This window comes from Sebastes fasciatus, chromosome 19 (assembly GCF_043250625.1).
Source record: "Sebastes fasciatus isolate fSebFas1 chromosome 19, fSebFas1.pri, whole genome shotgun sequence".
Lineage (NCBI taxonomy): Eukaryota > Metazoa > Chordata > Actinopteri > Perciformes > Sebastidae > Sebastes > Sebastes fasciatus.
The window spans coordinates 7223970-7241441 of NC_133813.1; the positions used below are offsets into that span (position 1 = coordinate 7223970).

The window sequence follows — 17472 nt, forward strand, 5'->3', positions numbered from 1 at the left end:
CATACGTTTCCTTCCTAAATGATTCACTGATGTCCTGTTTATTATTATAGTGACTGCAGCACATTACACTCTTGGCACAGAAATACACTTCTGTGATTAACATGCACTGAAATTGAAACCTTTCCCTCCTTTACTGCACAGTTCTAACTTGCACTATTTTGCGTCCTAGATTCTCATTTTGCTTTTGTGATTTTCTTATATACATATTTAATTAGCATCGTTGGAGGGAGCTTGAGATCAAAGAGTTTCATTGACAACAGATGTGCATTTGATGATAAGTAACTTGAAACAATCTCCTCCAGTTAGTCCAGCGACACGCACCTAATGACTCCGTCACTCTACGAAGATTAATACCACCACATTGTCTGAAATGTAATTATATGAAATTGTGTGAGAAGTGGTAGAGCGAGATAGAGAATAGCAGTTACTAATGTGGCTGGCCGGCCCGCGAGACATGAGTCCATGGAAAAAAAGATCAATGCGTTTATTCCCCGAGGACACTGCTGTGGAACGGCTGACATATACTGCTGCTGTTAGCTGCGTCGTTAACTTCCTCTACAGGACGTTAAGTTCAAGTAAAGAATTCACTAACCCTAAACGGCTATGAATTTGTTCATTTATCTAAAAATAATGCTGATTATAAGTTACATTCTATTGTGAAGGCACAGCATGTCAAACGTCTAAAACAAAAGATTTGGTAACACAAATGTCATGCTAAGTAGGTGATAATTAGCATGTAGTAGCACGTTGGAAATTTCTTTGAAATTACCCCTATTTTTACCTAAACAATTATCAAAAATTACTCCAACATTATTTAGAAGGCAGTGTTGACGATGTTCTCCAGTCTACACTATTTGTTATATTGGTTGAAATGGTCTTTACACCCCGACAGCTCTGAAAAAGCACCGGAAAAGAGCCGTCAATCTGTAGCTGCTGTAATCCTGTAAAAAACGTCTACCAATCACTGCCTCGAGGTCCGCTTGGAAAGAACCAATCAGATGCCTCCCTGCCTCCCTGCTCGTACTCTACTCTTGGCGTGCACCAGCCTGAACTCAAAGCACGTCGCCGCCGCAAGATTACTGGAGAATGGAGGAGAAATCTCAGCCCTGCAGTAGCACTGCCGCGGTTACATGTCATGAGGTAGCGTTTTTGAGTTGAGGTCCTCTCTCCGCTCTGTGTCTGTGAAGTAGTTTTGATGCGGCAGTGCTCGTGCATGTGTGTGGGGGGCATTGCCTTGAAAGGAGCCCCGAGGGGAGGGCGTGGGGTTTAGACGGAGCTCCAGAGGCGATGCCACTTTCAAATTATGCAAGCTTTCCAACATCGTCGACCCTATCTTTAAGGTACATTTTGAACAGATAAAAAATGTGCGATTAATCCCGATTAATTATGGAAAATCATGCGATTAATCAAGATAAATATTTGAATCCATTGACAGCCCTAGTATGTAATGACGGATGTGAAATAAAGCAGTAGTGTCCTGCACGTCGTTGTCGAACAGTATTAGATACTACGATAGGCAGAAGAATTACTATGTCAACATTGTGCAGACATCTAAAGTCCTTGGAAGTGTTCAGGCACTCTGAAGTGGCTCTGTTTACTCAGAAGCAGCTAAAATCACTACAGGATGCTTCATGGATACAAAGCCAAACATCTGAAATGCATCCAAGCTATCAAAATCCAATCCGGCCCCTTTTGCGTGGAGGGTCCGCCATAAGTGCTATCCCAAACCAGATAGCGAGGAGTGGAAGTCAGTTATAAAACCCTCCAACAGCAAGTTTACATTGATGCTGACTTAACCAGCTTCCCTTACTGACCACGTGCAATGATGTTTTAGGAAGAATCTGTGTATTTAACCAATACGGGTGTCAGAACTCCGAGTCACTCAGTGGTGCGTCCAAATAATAGTTCACATTCTCACATCTAATTTCCTCTCGCATTTGCAGCGAAATGCAGGCAGTCAGCCCAGCTGTCGTACAGGAGAGGAGCGCTGCAACACCAGCAGGTTGAGGTGGATAAAACCCAGCAGATCGGCTTTATTTCATCCAATAACAACCATTAAAATATACCTGGATCGGCCCCAATACTGATCGGATAAGCTCAGCTACTTACTGTCATTATTAAATATTAAAATTTTCTTCTCAATAAAAATACAAGTGAAAAAAAAGGAACACTAAATCTTCCAGCTGGAGGAAGCAGCTCAGGTTTTTCTATTTTTAATCGATAAATGACAAATCAAAGTTATTCCTCAAACAATAAAGCAATTATCTAAATTGTTATGATTTCAACTAATCTGTCAACTAATCTTCTAATGATTCCAGCATGAATCCAATCATTTCACGGGGTGTGAATTACAGCCGCACAGCGCCGCGCTGTCTTTGATGTGGTGGCTCTGGGTTCATCCCTCTTCGTTATCCTGACCGACATCCAGCTCTTGGCTCTTGTTCCTGCCGCATTACATCACCGCAGCCCGCTCCAAATGAACCCCTCGAAACCCCCCGGCAAAACACAAGAAAGGAAAATAAAGGAAGTGGACTGGCCCTCTGCAACATGTCCTCATGGAACTTTTCACTCAGCTCCCACCGCGCTGGAACTGTCCGCACACTTTTTACAGATGCAGCTGCCTCGCTGTGTGTTCACTGCAGACTCCTCACCTCCACGATGACTCCAGGGAGCAAAGAGAGGTGAGGGAGGATGGAGGATAAGCAGGAAATGATGGAGATGACACTGACAGACCAGTTTGGTTGTTTGTGTAATCCACAGCCAGCTGGCTCTCTGCAATTTTCTTTTCCAACCCAATCAAAACATAATCAATCAAGTGTCAATACAGAGACGCGCTGTATCCAACTTAACCTGCAGAAAGCTGTCGGGGATCATTCAGCTATGATCTAAACACTTCACAACATGTATGTTATTTATCAAACAGCTTCTATTATTTCTGCTCATTAGGGGAAACTCAGACACATTATTAACCCTCTGAGACCCACAATAGACCTGTTTTTGTCTTTTTTAGGGGGGTACAGGGGGTCTTTATGGGGAGATAGCAGGTTAACAGTAGATGTCACATAGAAGTGGTGTACATCATCTGAAAACTGGGAATCTAAAGAGTAATTTGAGATGCAACTCACAACTGTGGGTCAAGTTGTTCTAGTCATAAATCAGAAATAAACATGCATGAATGGATGAATTAAAAATAAATAGTGAGAGTGTATAAATGGTAAATGGACTTGCATTTATATAGCGCAAGTCCATTTTTACTTGCACTAAATAAATGCATTTTTGGGTTGATACCATTTGTTACACAGATTTGGTGCTAAATTTAACCATTTTTTACCACTAGAGAATTGATACAAATGATCAATAATCCCTCAAAAATACCACATTAAGACATCAAGACCTTGAGGAACACCATAGAAAAAGCCATGCTGTGATTCAGTCTCAAAAAATGTTGATATTTAGTGATTTATATGTATTTATATATAGATATAAACAGTATATCCTCTCCTCCTCCTCTAGCTCTAATGAGAAGAAGATGAACAAAATGTATCGTATAGTGATTTAAATAATGAAAACTGGTGGTTGGTTTGCCTCCTCTACATAACTTATTGTCTCATCTTCTGTTACGTGCTACGATTCATGCGTAATTATAACTATACTTATAATTATGTAAAGTTACATAAGATTTACCCTCCCTGCTTTTTCAATGATATTGGTGCAATAGTGTCTGGAAACATTTTGTAGTTCTGACTTATAAAAAGACGTCATAAAATGTAATTTAATCTAATAATGCAAATGCAGAACTAAATAAGTATTTAAATTAAACTGGACCACTGGATGACTATTGCATCAGTGTAGCTCTACCATGTGTGTGTGTGTCTTACCTGCCAGGTCTTCTTTAGAAGAAGCGATGCGAGGGGAGCTGTTGCCAGGTTCAATCTTCAGAGAAAGCCTGCAACACAAACAGTTTAGCTAATAGTCACTAGTGTTCACACAGAACTACATCACACACTCTCACACTGCTGTGGTATCGATTCCAGCAGTTTAATTACAGAGTTAATCATTCAGAAAATGATGCAGAAAAGTATGAGCATAAACACATCCAATTACAGACCTTTTTTTACCATGGCTTCAATTTATTTACCCAAGATAATTAAAGAAAAATCAGAACCAGCCTACAGTATGACTCACTGGGCATTACTCAACTGAGCAATGAGACTTCTGTTGATGTAAAAGGTGAGTTGAGAAAAAGGAAAACACGGCTCAGTCACTTGAATAAGATGCACTGCTATGAAGTTAGTTTGAATTACGACTGTAATTTAAAGACAGGATTCACTGATTAAATCCTTGTTTCAAGCCAGTCAAGACAGTACGGCTGGCAGTCGGAATTTAACGCAAGTTAATATCTGTTATTCAGTTAAAGTGGCAGTAGGCAGTACATCATTGGGCATAAATTCCATAATAACCTTCAGCATATTGTAATTCAAGTGTTCTGAGAGAAAACTAGACTTCTGCTCCTCCTAATGGCTCTGTTTTCAGGCTTTAGAAAATCTAGCCCGTGACGGGAGACTTTGACCAATCACAGGTCATTTCATTGAGAGAGCGTTCCTATTGGCTGTGCTCCGGTCATGTGACCGGTACTTGGCGTTCCTTCACCAGATTTTACAATTGCGGCCGCGTCACAAACTTTCTCATTTTACAGCTAAACCGTGCACTACAAGATGATTCTGAAAACATTTGAGGAGAGAAATAGGCATTAACGTAACATAATATTGATTCATATTTGATCAGCGCTGCCTAGTTTGACCGTTTGGTTGGAGTTCGCGAGTGATTGACAGCCGGCTCTCATGGATGGCAGATGGACAGCAGGCCTCAGGTTAGCTCTGAATGCTTGTTTTCCTCTGGTCTGTGAAATCTTGCAGATGCTGTCAGGACATTGGAGGACACCGGAGGACACAAAGGCACATGATTTTTTTCCAGGTTACACGTTTCATGTGCTACTGTCACGATATAGCAACCGTTTTATAAAAAATACTTTTTTTAAATTGTTCCAATCTCGCCTATTTCAGATTTAATACGCACATTTGTTTTGTTTTTTCTGGTCACCAAGAGTTGAAAAATGTTCAACTTTGGATAAAACGCTGCGCTCGTCACTGTCACTTTGTACCCAGCCGTCCAATCACAATGGAGGAGGGGCGGGATAAATGTCACAAAGACAAACTATCACATCTTACATGTAGGCTACAAGTGCTGAACAACAACAACAATTTAGGAGAAATTAATGCACATAAACCGGCGGGTCCGTCCTCTCTCCCTACGTCTTCAGCCTTTCCTTCATCCAGACCAAGTACTCTAACTTGTACCGACATTTTTACTTTTGCGAATATTATGTATCATAGCAACCAGACACAAACAAAGCATCAACTTTGTCATTTAAAAAGCAACAATATAACTAATAATAGCTTAACAATAAAGCGTATTTATAAAGCAGTAAAATCAGGATAAATGAAGTAATTTGCAAAAAATAATAAAAAATAAAAAAGGCAATAAAGCCGCATATCAAGCTGTGGAGCCTATCATTATCACCGCAGGGGAAATTCCTTCACCATGACAGCCCTAATCATCAGAGCCAAGCTGACCTGCTGGTGTCAGTGAGGATGGAAGAATCTCTCTTCCTGTCTGCACATGCTCTGTTTGCATATGGTAAATGGGATTCCGTCGCTCGTCACCACACATGGAAAGTATTTATTGAAACACCGTGGGTGGAAGGAACTGTGGCGAAAATGGTCATTAATTAGCGAGAGTGGGTTTGGTTGTGTTTATGAATGTCTGTTTGAAGAGCCGGGGAGTACCATGCGAACTTCAAACACAATCCGTCATGTGTAATGTCCACATTACATCATACAATCAGCTCGGTTTCATCTGCTTTCACTCTTGTCACTACATTAATGCTCTGTGACCATCTCACCATCGCTGCACGATACTCACATTTGATTAATTTACCGACTATAACCTGACTAATGTTAGAAACTTTCACTGTCTACATGCATTTCTAATTAAACTGCTGCGGACAAGAGAGTTGTTGTTGCTGTGGACTAGACGAAATATAGTTCTGCTTCTCAGTTTACATTGTAATTAACATCATAACATTCATCAACAACATTTGTTCCATTAACTTTTGTTAAATTTTCTTTAGTGTAATAAAGACGCCTTCAAGCTGTGAGGTGTGACCCCCCCCGGAGAGGGTTGTGGGGGTGTTCCTATTCATGTAGGCCAGTTTTCTTCCACTTCATCATGCCTAACAATGGAAAATGGTGCAACACATCATCATTTACTGCTTTTCACTGGTGCCTCCATCATGTTGGAGGTAGCCAGCTGACCCCAGAGTGACTTTTGATTTAACACACAGGCTCTGGGGACTCGTCCACACACACGTTCTGCGGAAAAAGCTCCTCTCATATTTCAACTTAAATTCAAACGCTTCAAACGAGTCTGGAAAGTGTATTTCCTCTCTGACTGATCTGAGTGTGTGCAGGTTAAAGGTGTCCTCTGAAAGGCTCCGGTCATCCTACAGCTGTTTTGTCTTTCTCCACGTTGTACATTTTTAGACTGCGAGGCGAGTTTGTCTCAGGAGGAGGACAATGACGAGTTCACACTACATGACCTTAGCCCTGATTTTCTGCTCCCCGACAAAAGACCCAGATCAGAGGCAAATCGCCGTTGGCTCACCGCTCGCACATCGGTGCTCGAGCGTCATGTGTGAGCTGCTCAAAGATGCTCGCCGGTGCCTCGCAGACATATTCCAGATATCTAGCATGCTAAATATCTGGACCTGTCGGGGGACTCAGGCCCTGACCTACAGCCAATGAGAGCGCAAGACACAGGACGGGACAGAGAGACTGAGTGGACTGGTTATAGTGGGACAGAGAGGGTGAGTGGACTGCTTATAGTGGGACAGAGAGGCTGAGTGGACTGGTTGTAGTGGGACATATAAGCTGAGTTGACTGGTTATAGTGGGACAGAGAGGGTGAGTGGACTGGTTATAATGGGACAGAGAGGCTGAGTGGACTGGTTATAGTGGGACAGAGAGGCTGGGTGGACTGGTTATAGTGGGACAGAGAGGCTGAGTGGACTGGTTATAATGGGACAGAGAGGCTTAGTGGACTGGTTATAGTGGGACAGATAGGCTGAGTGGACTGGTTATAATGGGACAGAGAGGCTGAGTGGACTGGTTATAGTGGGACAGAGAGGCTGGGTGAACAGGTTATAGTGGGACAGAGAGGCCGATAGTAGAACAAGTGTAAAAGAGTCATAAAGTCAGCACTGGCCACCATAAACTCCTCGTCATATAAGCCTGAGTGAGGTTGTTACAGTAAAACCGGAGTGCACTGAAGTGAGTAAAGGTTTAAAGCGTGATTTATTGCTCATAAATTCAACTTTCAATTTGAGGGAGCAAGAATATGTAATTTCTTCTTTCAAAGGTTGCCTCAAGTCTGCAAATACAGACCCAGGCTTTCAGTAATTTCAGCGTTACTGAAATCTGATCTGATGAAAATCTCTAAATTATGACTCATTAATAAATACTTTATGTCCCACCTGAAAGTGCAGTCTGAAAAAGGTGAGACTAAGAAATAAATAAGAGTATAACCAGAGCCTCGTAATGACGTCCCACCCTCGAACACCAAGCGCTAAATCCAAACTGTCACGAGCCGCGGCGGACAGCCAGAGCCATTCCTGAGCAAGAGGATCGGAGACGCTGCCTGAGAAAGTCATCAGCGGATGCTGCTGGATGAATGAGCTCCCCGTGGAGACAGATGAAACCAGCTGCCTGCCGTTTTACATCCTGCTTCCTGCGCATTGACCCCCGTCAATTTCACGCCCGCCATGTTTCCATGTGCTGGAGAAAAGCTTGACCAAAGTGGACAGACTTTTCAGGGAATGTTCTTGGTAATCTGGCCATAAGTGTGCACAATAAAGAGTTTATCCCCCGGGGAGGTGAACGTCCACACACTCACTGCGGGACTGTAAAATGTGTTCTAGCGCCACGGCAGTGCCGGTCACTGAAATTAAACTTACTTGAAGTTACTTACTTATAGTTGTCATCCTCTACAAACTTCTGGAGTTCCTCTATGTAGCGAACTGACAGCAGATACTTCTGGATATGTGGCAGGTTCACCAAGTAATCTGAAGAAAAAAAAAGGTTGGACGAAGTCACTCTGGATGAAACACTCAATCTGACAGTCCTAATATAGTGTAGGCAGGATTTGTTTTAACATTTTGAATAAAGGAAACACAAAAATAAGAAACAAAATAAGAATGTATGCTCAGACAGTGATGATAGGTCTGAATGTGCACAAAAATTAAATACAGGACTTTGGTAGTGAATACAAATGACACACAAAAAGGAGAGTTAAACACCCACATCTATCAGGATCTGCTTTGTTTCTATGTTCAGCATAGTGGGAGTATAACGCAACGTTTTGGCTTTGGCTGTGGGATACTCCCGAAAGCTTTGGGAATAGTTAAATAAGTGAACTTTGAGTTGAGAATGTTTTATCTCATTCTTTTAATGTTTCATGTTTTGTTCTAGAAATAGCAAATTAAATATAATTATAATAACAATAATAATATCAAATACCACTAGCAAGCATTTAATATATTGTTTATACTAGATACTTGTTTCTTACCATAGTTACATGACACCTGCAGGTCAGAGATGACCCTCAGAAGGTTGTTCATCTGATTGGTCCGCTGCTCCGTCTCTATGATGCTGTCTGACGCAGGATAGGCTGAGTCGATGTAGATCATGTCCAACAGGTAGATCCCTGGAGGAGACAACACCAGACAAGACAAGACAGTCACTAAGTGAATCCCAGCACTGACACAAACTTTGCTTCGACCAAATGCCAACTTATGGAACAAAGCAAATCAAAACGCACCCTTTCATTTCAATGAAAGAATATCTGGCTTTAAGAGATCCTTCATGACCAAGGACAGTGTGGTCCTTTGTAAGAAAAACAATATGCTGTGCTATTTTAAATTTTCAATCTGCCTGTTCGACTGTGAGATAACTTGCGAGCAGAGCTGACATTTTGCTCTAAAGGAAGTCAAGGTCATCCCCGTTCTCTGGGGACCATGAATACAAAGAAAATGGGATGCAAATTGAATTGGGGCTTCCGGGATAAAAATAAGCTACAATACATTTTATTGATCAGTAATTTATAAATTAACATATCTTACTGTCTTTGATTGGTCGGAGAATCGGAGCAGCAGGGGCGGTATTGCATTCACTTTACCGCACCGTTGTGACGAAAAGAGAGCTGAGCCGGAAGGCAAAGCTCTCGATCTACCGTTCAATCTTCGTTCCTACTCTCACCTATGGTCATGAGGGTTGGATCATGACCGAAAGAACGAGGTCGCGGGTGCAAGCGGACGAAATGGGTTTCCTCAGGAGGGTGGCTGGCATCTCCCTTAGAGATAGGGTAAGAAGCTCAGTCATCCGTGAGGGACTCGGAGTAGAGTCGCTGCTCCTTTGCGTCAAAAGGAGCCAGTTGAGGTGGTTCGGGCATCTAGCACGGATGCCCCCTGGGCGCCTCCCTTGGGAGGTGTTCCAGGCACGACCAGCTGGGAGGAGACCACGGGGAAGACCCAGGACTAGGTGGAGAGATTATATCTCTACTCTGGCCTGGGAACGCCTCGGGATCCCCCAGTCAGAGCTGGTTAATGTGGCCCGGGAAAGGGAAGTTTGGGGTCCCCTGCTGGAGCTGTTGCCCCCGCGACCCGATCCCGGATAAGCGGTTGAAGATGGATGGATACTGTCTTTTATATATTAATGTACATATGTAACGCATTTTTATTTCTTTGGTTTTGGATACTAACTAATGCCAAGGAATGTCTCTACGGAGCCACATGCATTGTTATTGAAGTCGAACGGTTGCGTTGAACGGTTGCATGTCTGATTTCTGGCATCTATTACCAAGGACAGCAGGAAAAACCGCAGAGCACATCCAATGTGTCAAAAAATAACCTGGAAAACATCTGTTGAGTCACCGACTTTCCTACAATTCGTCTTAATTACTCTGTACTAAATGTTGCTAAATACCAGACTGGAAACTCTCCCTGAGCCAGAATACAGTGTATATATATATATATATATATATATATATATATATACACACAGTATATGCACACGGCAGACAGATGGATAGACATCCCAACAGATGTTGTTTCCAAATCATTTTGTAAAATCTCAAACACATTACGGTTGAAACCAGGAATGTGTCGAGTTGTTTAACAAGCAAATCAGTTCAGATCCTCAAACAGCTGCGACAGGTTTTACAAACAACCACAAATTAAACAACACTAATAATTCTGCACCGACTTTAATAACAGATGACGTTGCTACGGGCAAAATCTCAACATCTAACAGCTTTCCAAACTAAATAAATATTCAGTGTTGCTCCAGAACTCTACTCATGTTGGGGTGACAAACAGCATTATTTTTTCTATTAAGGTTAGCAGCTGCATGGAGCCAGGTGGACCAACACCATTCAATGGCAGGGGATGGAACATTGAGTTAATAGGCTTTCATTAAAGGAACAGGTTGTAACATTTCGGAGGATCTATTGACAGAAATTAAATATAATATTAATAGGTATGTTTTCTTTAGTGTATAATCACCTGAAAATAAGAATCATTGTGTTTTTGTTAGCTTAGAATGAGCCGTTTATATCTACACAAGGAGCTTGTCCTCTTCACGGAGCCGGCCGCTATTTCTGCACAAACTTCCACTGAACATTCACTTGACATTCTCAAAGCTAAACTAACTCTTGTCTTCCTCTCCACTTCCTTACTTATTTGCTCACAACATCACACACATTTGCCGCCGCCACTCTTTCTCTCTTGCTTCACCACTCACTTCCCACATACTAGGGATGTTAATAATTAACCGTTTAACCGTTAACCGACATTACGCCCAAGGAAGTCAATCTGCCAGAGATGCACTCAGTGTAAATGGCATTACAAATGGGATTACAATTTGTCCTGTCATTGCCTTATTGTGTTTTATAATTTATAATTAATGTTTTTTGTTCATGTCGTTTGAGTTTTATGAGAAATCTCAGTTTCCTTCCTCTACCTCAGTTTTTTGTTGTTGCGGGTATACGAGAATATGTATGCATTTATGTGTATATGAAGTGTGTTTGCGTTTATGTGTGATTTATTTCAGTGTATATATCTGTCATATTCTAACTACAAATAAATCAATTCAATAAATAATGAAATAAAATGACGGATCCTCTGTCACATCAGCGATGAAAACCCCCGACTGTCTGATTTCTGCTGTTAAATGTTTGACTGGCTGGTTAATTACAACTCTCTTTGACTTTTAACAGTGAGGTTTTGCCCACACTATATATCCATACCCGCACAATGCTAGTAGCTTTGTTTATAAGGAACAAATCCTCCCTCTGATGTTGACGACATCAATTTGAGGTCACATAAAAACTGCATCTTTCCTTGAATCCTAAACAAAAAAAATTGTAAAACCCGAGGCAGACGGATAACGGCTAATTATGGTTTCCTATTGACATTTACAACAATTTATAATGAATGATGATGATGTTATATAAGACTGGTTAAGTGTTGTTCATGGTGTGCTGGGAAAGCCCACCACCACTGTACAAGTTGACAAAGCACAAACAGATGGAGAAAACGTACACACGTACTTGGCAATACTATACACACACTGCATTAAGAAATACAGAAAACACAGGCGTGTTACAGTTACTAATCCCAGTGAGTAACGCTCCGGTACTTTGATATTTTGGAGTTTGACTTCTTAGCTGTCTTACAAATGGTTTGATGGAGAGGTGATGTCAGTTTGGTCTGGGCTGGATGAGGTATAATTAACCTTGACAGCCCAATAGAGGAAGAGCTGGTAATAAAAAAAAAGGTGCTATGACTGTTGCCTAAGCAATAAATGAATAAAAGAAATTCACAAACAAAGAAAAAAGAAACGGTAGAAACACACCTGACCAAGGACATGTTTCAGAGCCGGCTATCTCTTAAACAAAGTATTTACTGAAGCCACAACATACTTTAAAACATTGTTTGAATAAACTGAAAGCAACAAATGTGTTATTGAAATCTATTTATATTACCATTTTAAACCTGTCCTGTTTTACTTTTTCTATTTAAGCAAACACAGGGAAATGGCTATAACTCTTCACACTAGATCATGTTTGGGACAACACACCAAGCTGCTGCAACCAAGACATGAAGCCGAAGCTCTTTAAGTGTCTTACAATATACAGCGGTAGCACAAGCGGGCATTACACGCCGTCCTCTCAAGACTTATCGAAACTAGGAAAAGCAGACATACATGGCTCCTTATTACATTTAACAAGAATTTCACTGTTCACAAGGCTGCTACAACCTGAAGTTAGTTTAACTGAATGTTTAACGGGAGGTAGGAGATGTAGGAATCTTTAACTGGGCAGTCTGTACGGGATTCAGATCACAGAGCTTCTCTGGTAAAAATGACCTCAGTTCTTCCTTAAGGCTGCTGCGTGTCTCGTGTGGTGGTTACCATGCACTAAATCATATTAATACAAACATACACAGTTGCATCATGATGATTTAAGAGCAGTACTGGCAGAGCTTTGGTCTACACCAAGTACCAACAACAGGACGTCGGTCATTGTCGGCTGTCGTTGGTTGGTTAGCTAATTGCTCATTAAAATTTGTTTTAACGCCACTAATTTCTTTAACGCAATCGATCTTTCGGAGGTTGTAGCGGGCTCAGTTTTAAAGCTAGACTGAAGATACTCACATCATTTGAAACTACAAAACCTAAGAAATCCATTGGTGCCAACCATGTCATACTAGCTTGTTCTGAAGAAGGCCAAACAAAGCTCCAAATGCGTGCTAAATTTTAGTGATTAAAAACTGTCATGGCCATTTTCAAAGGGGTCCCTTGACCTCTGATCTCACCTCACTTGATCACGTTTTTTCCAATACTTAGTATTAACCTTAGCCAGCTCATGGCAATAAACATCGATTGGCCTGCTCCTGTTCCACCTCCAGTCCTGAGAGTCAAACACTATGCTTTCACTTCAACATGGTCATAACTTGATGAAATCCTAATTCTTATCAAAACCTCACACAGGTATGTTTGACTCTCCAAGGACACATACTGAAACTCATGTAACCGTGAAGGCAATAAGGGTTAAATACAGGTTTAATGTATCATTTTCATCAGATTAAGTGGATGCCCTTCAGACAGCAATTCGTTTTATAATTAGTTTAGCGTATTTCATCTCAATTTGATGGTATCCAGTGAGGGAAAGTTCTTCTACCAATGCTCCCATAGCAGCCTAAATATGAACGACTCTGTTCTTTAACATCCATGCTTTGTCTTTGGAACCACAAACAAAGGCTAGAACAGACAGGAACACGTGCAGTGATATATCCAGACCTGGGACCAGACTTTTTTTTTTTTCTTTTCTGGAAACGTTTAGTTCAGTGGATACGTCAACAGTGTCGCTGAGATAGGATGTGGAAAATGGGGGTAGACATAGCAGTTTTATAGGGCTTTGGAAAAGACCAGAGGGCACAGATGGACATGCTGGGGAATGTGCATTCATAAAAAGTTACAGGAGTCCAATAAACTGAGGAGCACTGCAACACCTGTGAAGATCATTTCAGTATGGCAAAACAGGGTAATATTATATATATAGTATATAATAAGGTTATAGAGGGCTCAGTGTTAAAGCTAGAGTGAAGAAACCGCCATCATATGAAACTAGAATCCGTTGTTACCAACCATGTCATGTTAGCTTGTCGGGAAGGAGGCTTAATAACGCTCCAGACTGGCATGGCCATTTTCAAAGGGGTCCCTTGACCTCTGACCTCAAGATATGTGAATGAAAATGGGTTCTATGGGTACCCACGAGTCTCCCCTTTACAGACATGCCCACTTTATGATAAACACATGCAGTTTGGGGCAAGTCATAGTCAAGTTTGCCATGTTATGAATTTAGCATATTGTTTATGCTACATGCATTACCTGTGAGGGTTTCTGGACAATATATGTCATTGTTTTGTGTTGTTAATTGATTTCCAATAATAAATATATACTTACATTTGCATAAAGGAAGCATATTTGCCCACTGCCATGTTAATAAGAGTATTAAATACCTGACAAATCTCAACATTTTCATGCGATTAATCACGATTAAGTATTTTAATCGATTCACAGCTCTAATATATCTTCTCATTATGCATATACATTTACTACATTCCTGTCTACATTCAGATTATTAATTTGCAATAGTGCCTACCACATTACTCTGTTTTATTTATGTATATATTTTAGCCCTATATTTTATCTTGCACTAAGTTATGTCTTAGATTCTCCTTTTTATTGAATGAGCATTATTGTAGGGAGCCTGTGATCCAACATTTTCACTGCCAACGACTGCTTCACTGTATTTGTTGTGCATTTGATAATAAAGAACATGAAACTTGAAACACACTAAACTGCTGCCAGTTTACAAACCAGAGCCAACGCAGTTCTGAATTCACTTCCCCGACTCCATTTATCTCCCTGTTACAGCCTGGCTGCTCTGTTTTCACGGTGTTATCATGGAGATCCGAGCATGATGCTGTTTCTTTAAACAACACAGGCGTGGTGATCTGATGGACCTCAGAATGATGCCTTCAAAAACATTTCCTTAAAATGACGCAGAGGCAAAAGGTATTTTCCTCTTTTCCTAAATCTTCACTAAGAAATGTCTATGACGTCTCACCAAATGGACTCTCTCAACTGAGGTATGTGTGTGTTTGCACACGCGCGCACACAATATAGCCTAAATGCACAAGCGTGCACGTGTGCATGTAGGCTATATTGTGGATCTTAAAATAAACAAAGTAATTATTATGGCTTAAAACAGTAACTCATGCATTTGTTAGGGACTATTTTCAGCAGCGGATTAATCCACATTTGGTGCTTCAGTGAGTATTAGTGGCAGCAGGATGGTGTGTGTTGTGCAGTGAGCAGTGTTTTCAACAAACACACCCACACACACAAACTAGTGATGACATTTTTGAGCAGTAGGAGATTTGTTCATTTTTAAAACAGAAGGGACGGTTTGTTTTGTTCACCCGCGAATAGCCGACCGCTCCATGAACAACTCCTTTGGTTCTGTATTTTTAATACCTCTTCTCTAGCTAAAGTTTAGACAATATAACATATTTAAGATGAAACTGACAGAAGGGCGGGACTCTCAGAGAAAGAGTCGCAATTTCAAATCCGTCTGCTACTTCAGCACCACGGACAGCAGCATGGATTTATCAATACACAGCTCAGTTAGGCTGCAGATATTTCAGAGCCGTGGTCGGGGTCTTAGATTCTAACTGGCACAAACCTCAGTCAGATAAAGGATCAATGAGTCAGGCAGACTACATTAACATATTCAACTAAACAACCCCTCGGCTGCTGCACTTTCTCTTCTACTAGGGGATGGAGAGGGGGAGGTGGCAGGTTAAGGTCATTTCGTTAGCAAGGAAGATGTCATCCTCCCCTTAAATCACCTTCTGTCAGTAGCACAAAGCAGACACGCCCCACAGGGGGTCAGGCATGACGGAGGTCAGAGGTCACGGAGCAGGGGTCAGGGAAGCTTGGCGTGCTGCTCCCATGATGGGAGGATGAGCGCCTGGGACACAAACACAGAGCTGTTTACCTGTCAGGGCTCGGCTCCTCAGCACTGCTTCACTCACACACACTCAGTCAGTCAGCTGCCATTTTCCACACGTTTGCTGCGGTGTGGTACATAATAATATTTTGCCACGCTGCTTAGTGTGTGGTCCGGCTGCCTGTTCACACACTGAGGCCAAACAATGCCGTAACTGTCCCCGTGATCCTGTTGAAAAGGCTTCGGCCTTTTCCAGTTCAGCAGCGTCCACACAAGAGCTGCATTACAGCAGAGAGCTGAAGCACAGGCAGCCAGCCAAATGCTGGGTACACACTACACCGGAATCAAGGCGATTTTGGGCCCGATTCCCCTTTCTCCTGACGATCGTCAGCAAAGCCCTGATTTCCTGATGGTTCCAAAGATTATCTTTCCAGATATTCCTGTGGTGTGAGGTATGTTAAGTGTTTTTTACATTCCCAATCGGCTCGGAAATCCATCCAAGCTGCACAGATTTCAAATCGTAAATATTAAACATGTTCAATATTTACGATCACATATCCTGTTGTCTGTGGGGGAACCCCGAGGACAGCCGATGATGCAGTCACATGGGAAAGAACGATAGGGAATAGAGAACCAAGCTGACTGAAGCGGAGTGTGGTGGCTGATTTGGCCAAATCGTTGCTCTCCACACACTATAGGAACAAAACTGTTACATTTAACATAACATATGTCGTTATGTGTGGGGTCTCTGACATTTTCAACATCTGTTAAGATTTGACAAATCTCTTAGTGTGGGCCAGCCTTAAAGCTGCAGCCATCAGTGTTAGTCTTGGCTTTGTCTCTTCTTTAGTTGGACGTGTGAAGCTGTTAAATGTTTTCTGTCCGGGGTCAAACGTCACTGCTGCTGAGCTGATTTATGTCTCCAGCTGTGATCGGGCTGGAGACCCCAACACAGCATGTCAAATGTCAATGAAAGTCGTGTTTTTAATCTGAAATCTGCAACAATTTTAATAATCTATATGAATATTTTGTTCATTTATCAAGCACAAACGGAAATATTCTCTGGTTCCAGCTTCCTCAATGTGAGGATGTGTTGCTTATTTCTGTGTTCTGTCATTTTAACCGGAATATCTTTTGGAAATTTGAATCTTAATCTTGTTCTCTGGGGAACTGTGACGGGCACAGATTGAGGCAGATACACGTCGAGCTGAAGATGTTGCAACTTAAGCAAAAAACTTCAAATGTAAAGAGACAGTTATGATTTAATCTTTTAAAGAACAGAATGAAGTACATGCACACACACAAAAAAATAAATAGATAGACCTATCAATCACAACACAACAGTGTGGCACCAAACAAATGAAAAATAAAGCTTCCATATCTGCTCCGCTCCAAATCAAACCAATATCGTTTTCTTATTGTTATTTTGGGTGTTACTCTGGCATATTGCTGCCTCAGGTTTAAATGGTAAATGGAATTGCATCTACAGTATATAGTGCATTTCTAGTCTTTCGACCACTCAAAGCGCTTTACACTACATGTCAGCATTCACCTCATAAACCGGGAGAAATACGGGAGAATTGTGACCCCGGGAGGAAACCGGAAAAATTGGGAGGGTTGGCAAAATAAAAAAGTCTTAAAGAAAGTCTGAAAAAATGTCCGAAAAAAAAAGTCTGAAAAATGTTGGGAAAAAAAAGTCTAAAAAAATGTTGGAAAAAAAAGTCTGAAAAATGTCCGTAAAAAAAAAAGTCTGAAAAAATGTCTGTAAAAAAAAGTCTGTAAA

General features: G+C 41.4%; 1 protein-coding gene across 3 annotated transcripts in view; it reads right to left on the minus strand.

Annotated features, from left to right (window-relative positions):
• LOC141757117 (ras-specific guanine nucleotide-releasing factor RalGPS1) overlaps window positions 1-17472 on the minus strand; it is a 70427-nt gene that overhangs the window by 12377 nt on the left and 40578 nt on the right. For all 3 annotated transcript variants that reach the window (XR_012591590.1, XM_074617394.1, XM_074617393.1), the window contains exons 9-11: window positions 8682-8819; window positions 8085-8178; window positions 3879-3946 (exon numbers count right to left, since the gene is read on the minus strand). Coding sequence is in view for 2 of the 3 variants with exons in the window: in XM_074617394.1 (XP_074473495.1) it covers window positions 3879-3946; window positions 8085-8178; window positions 8682-8819 (300 nt within the window). In the remaining variant the exon portion in view is untranslated. The remainder of the gene's footprint in view (window positions 1-3878; window positions 3947-8084; window positions 8179-8681; window positions 8820-17472) is intronic.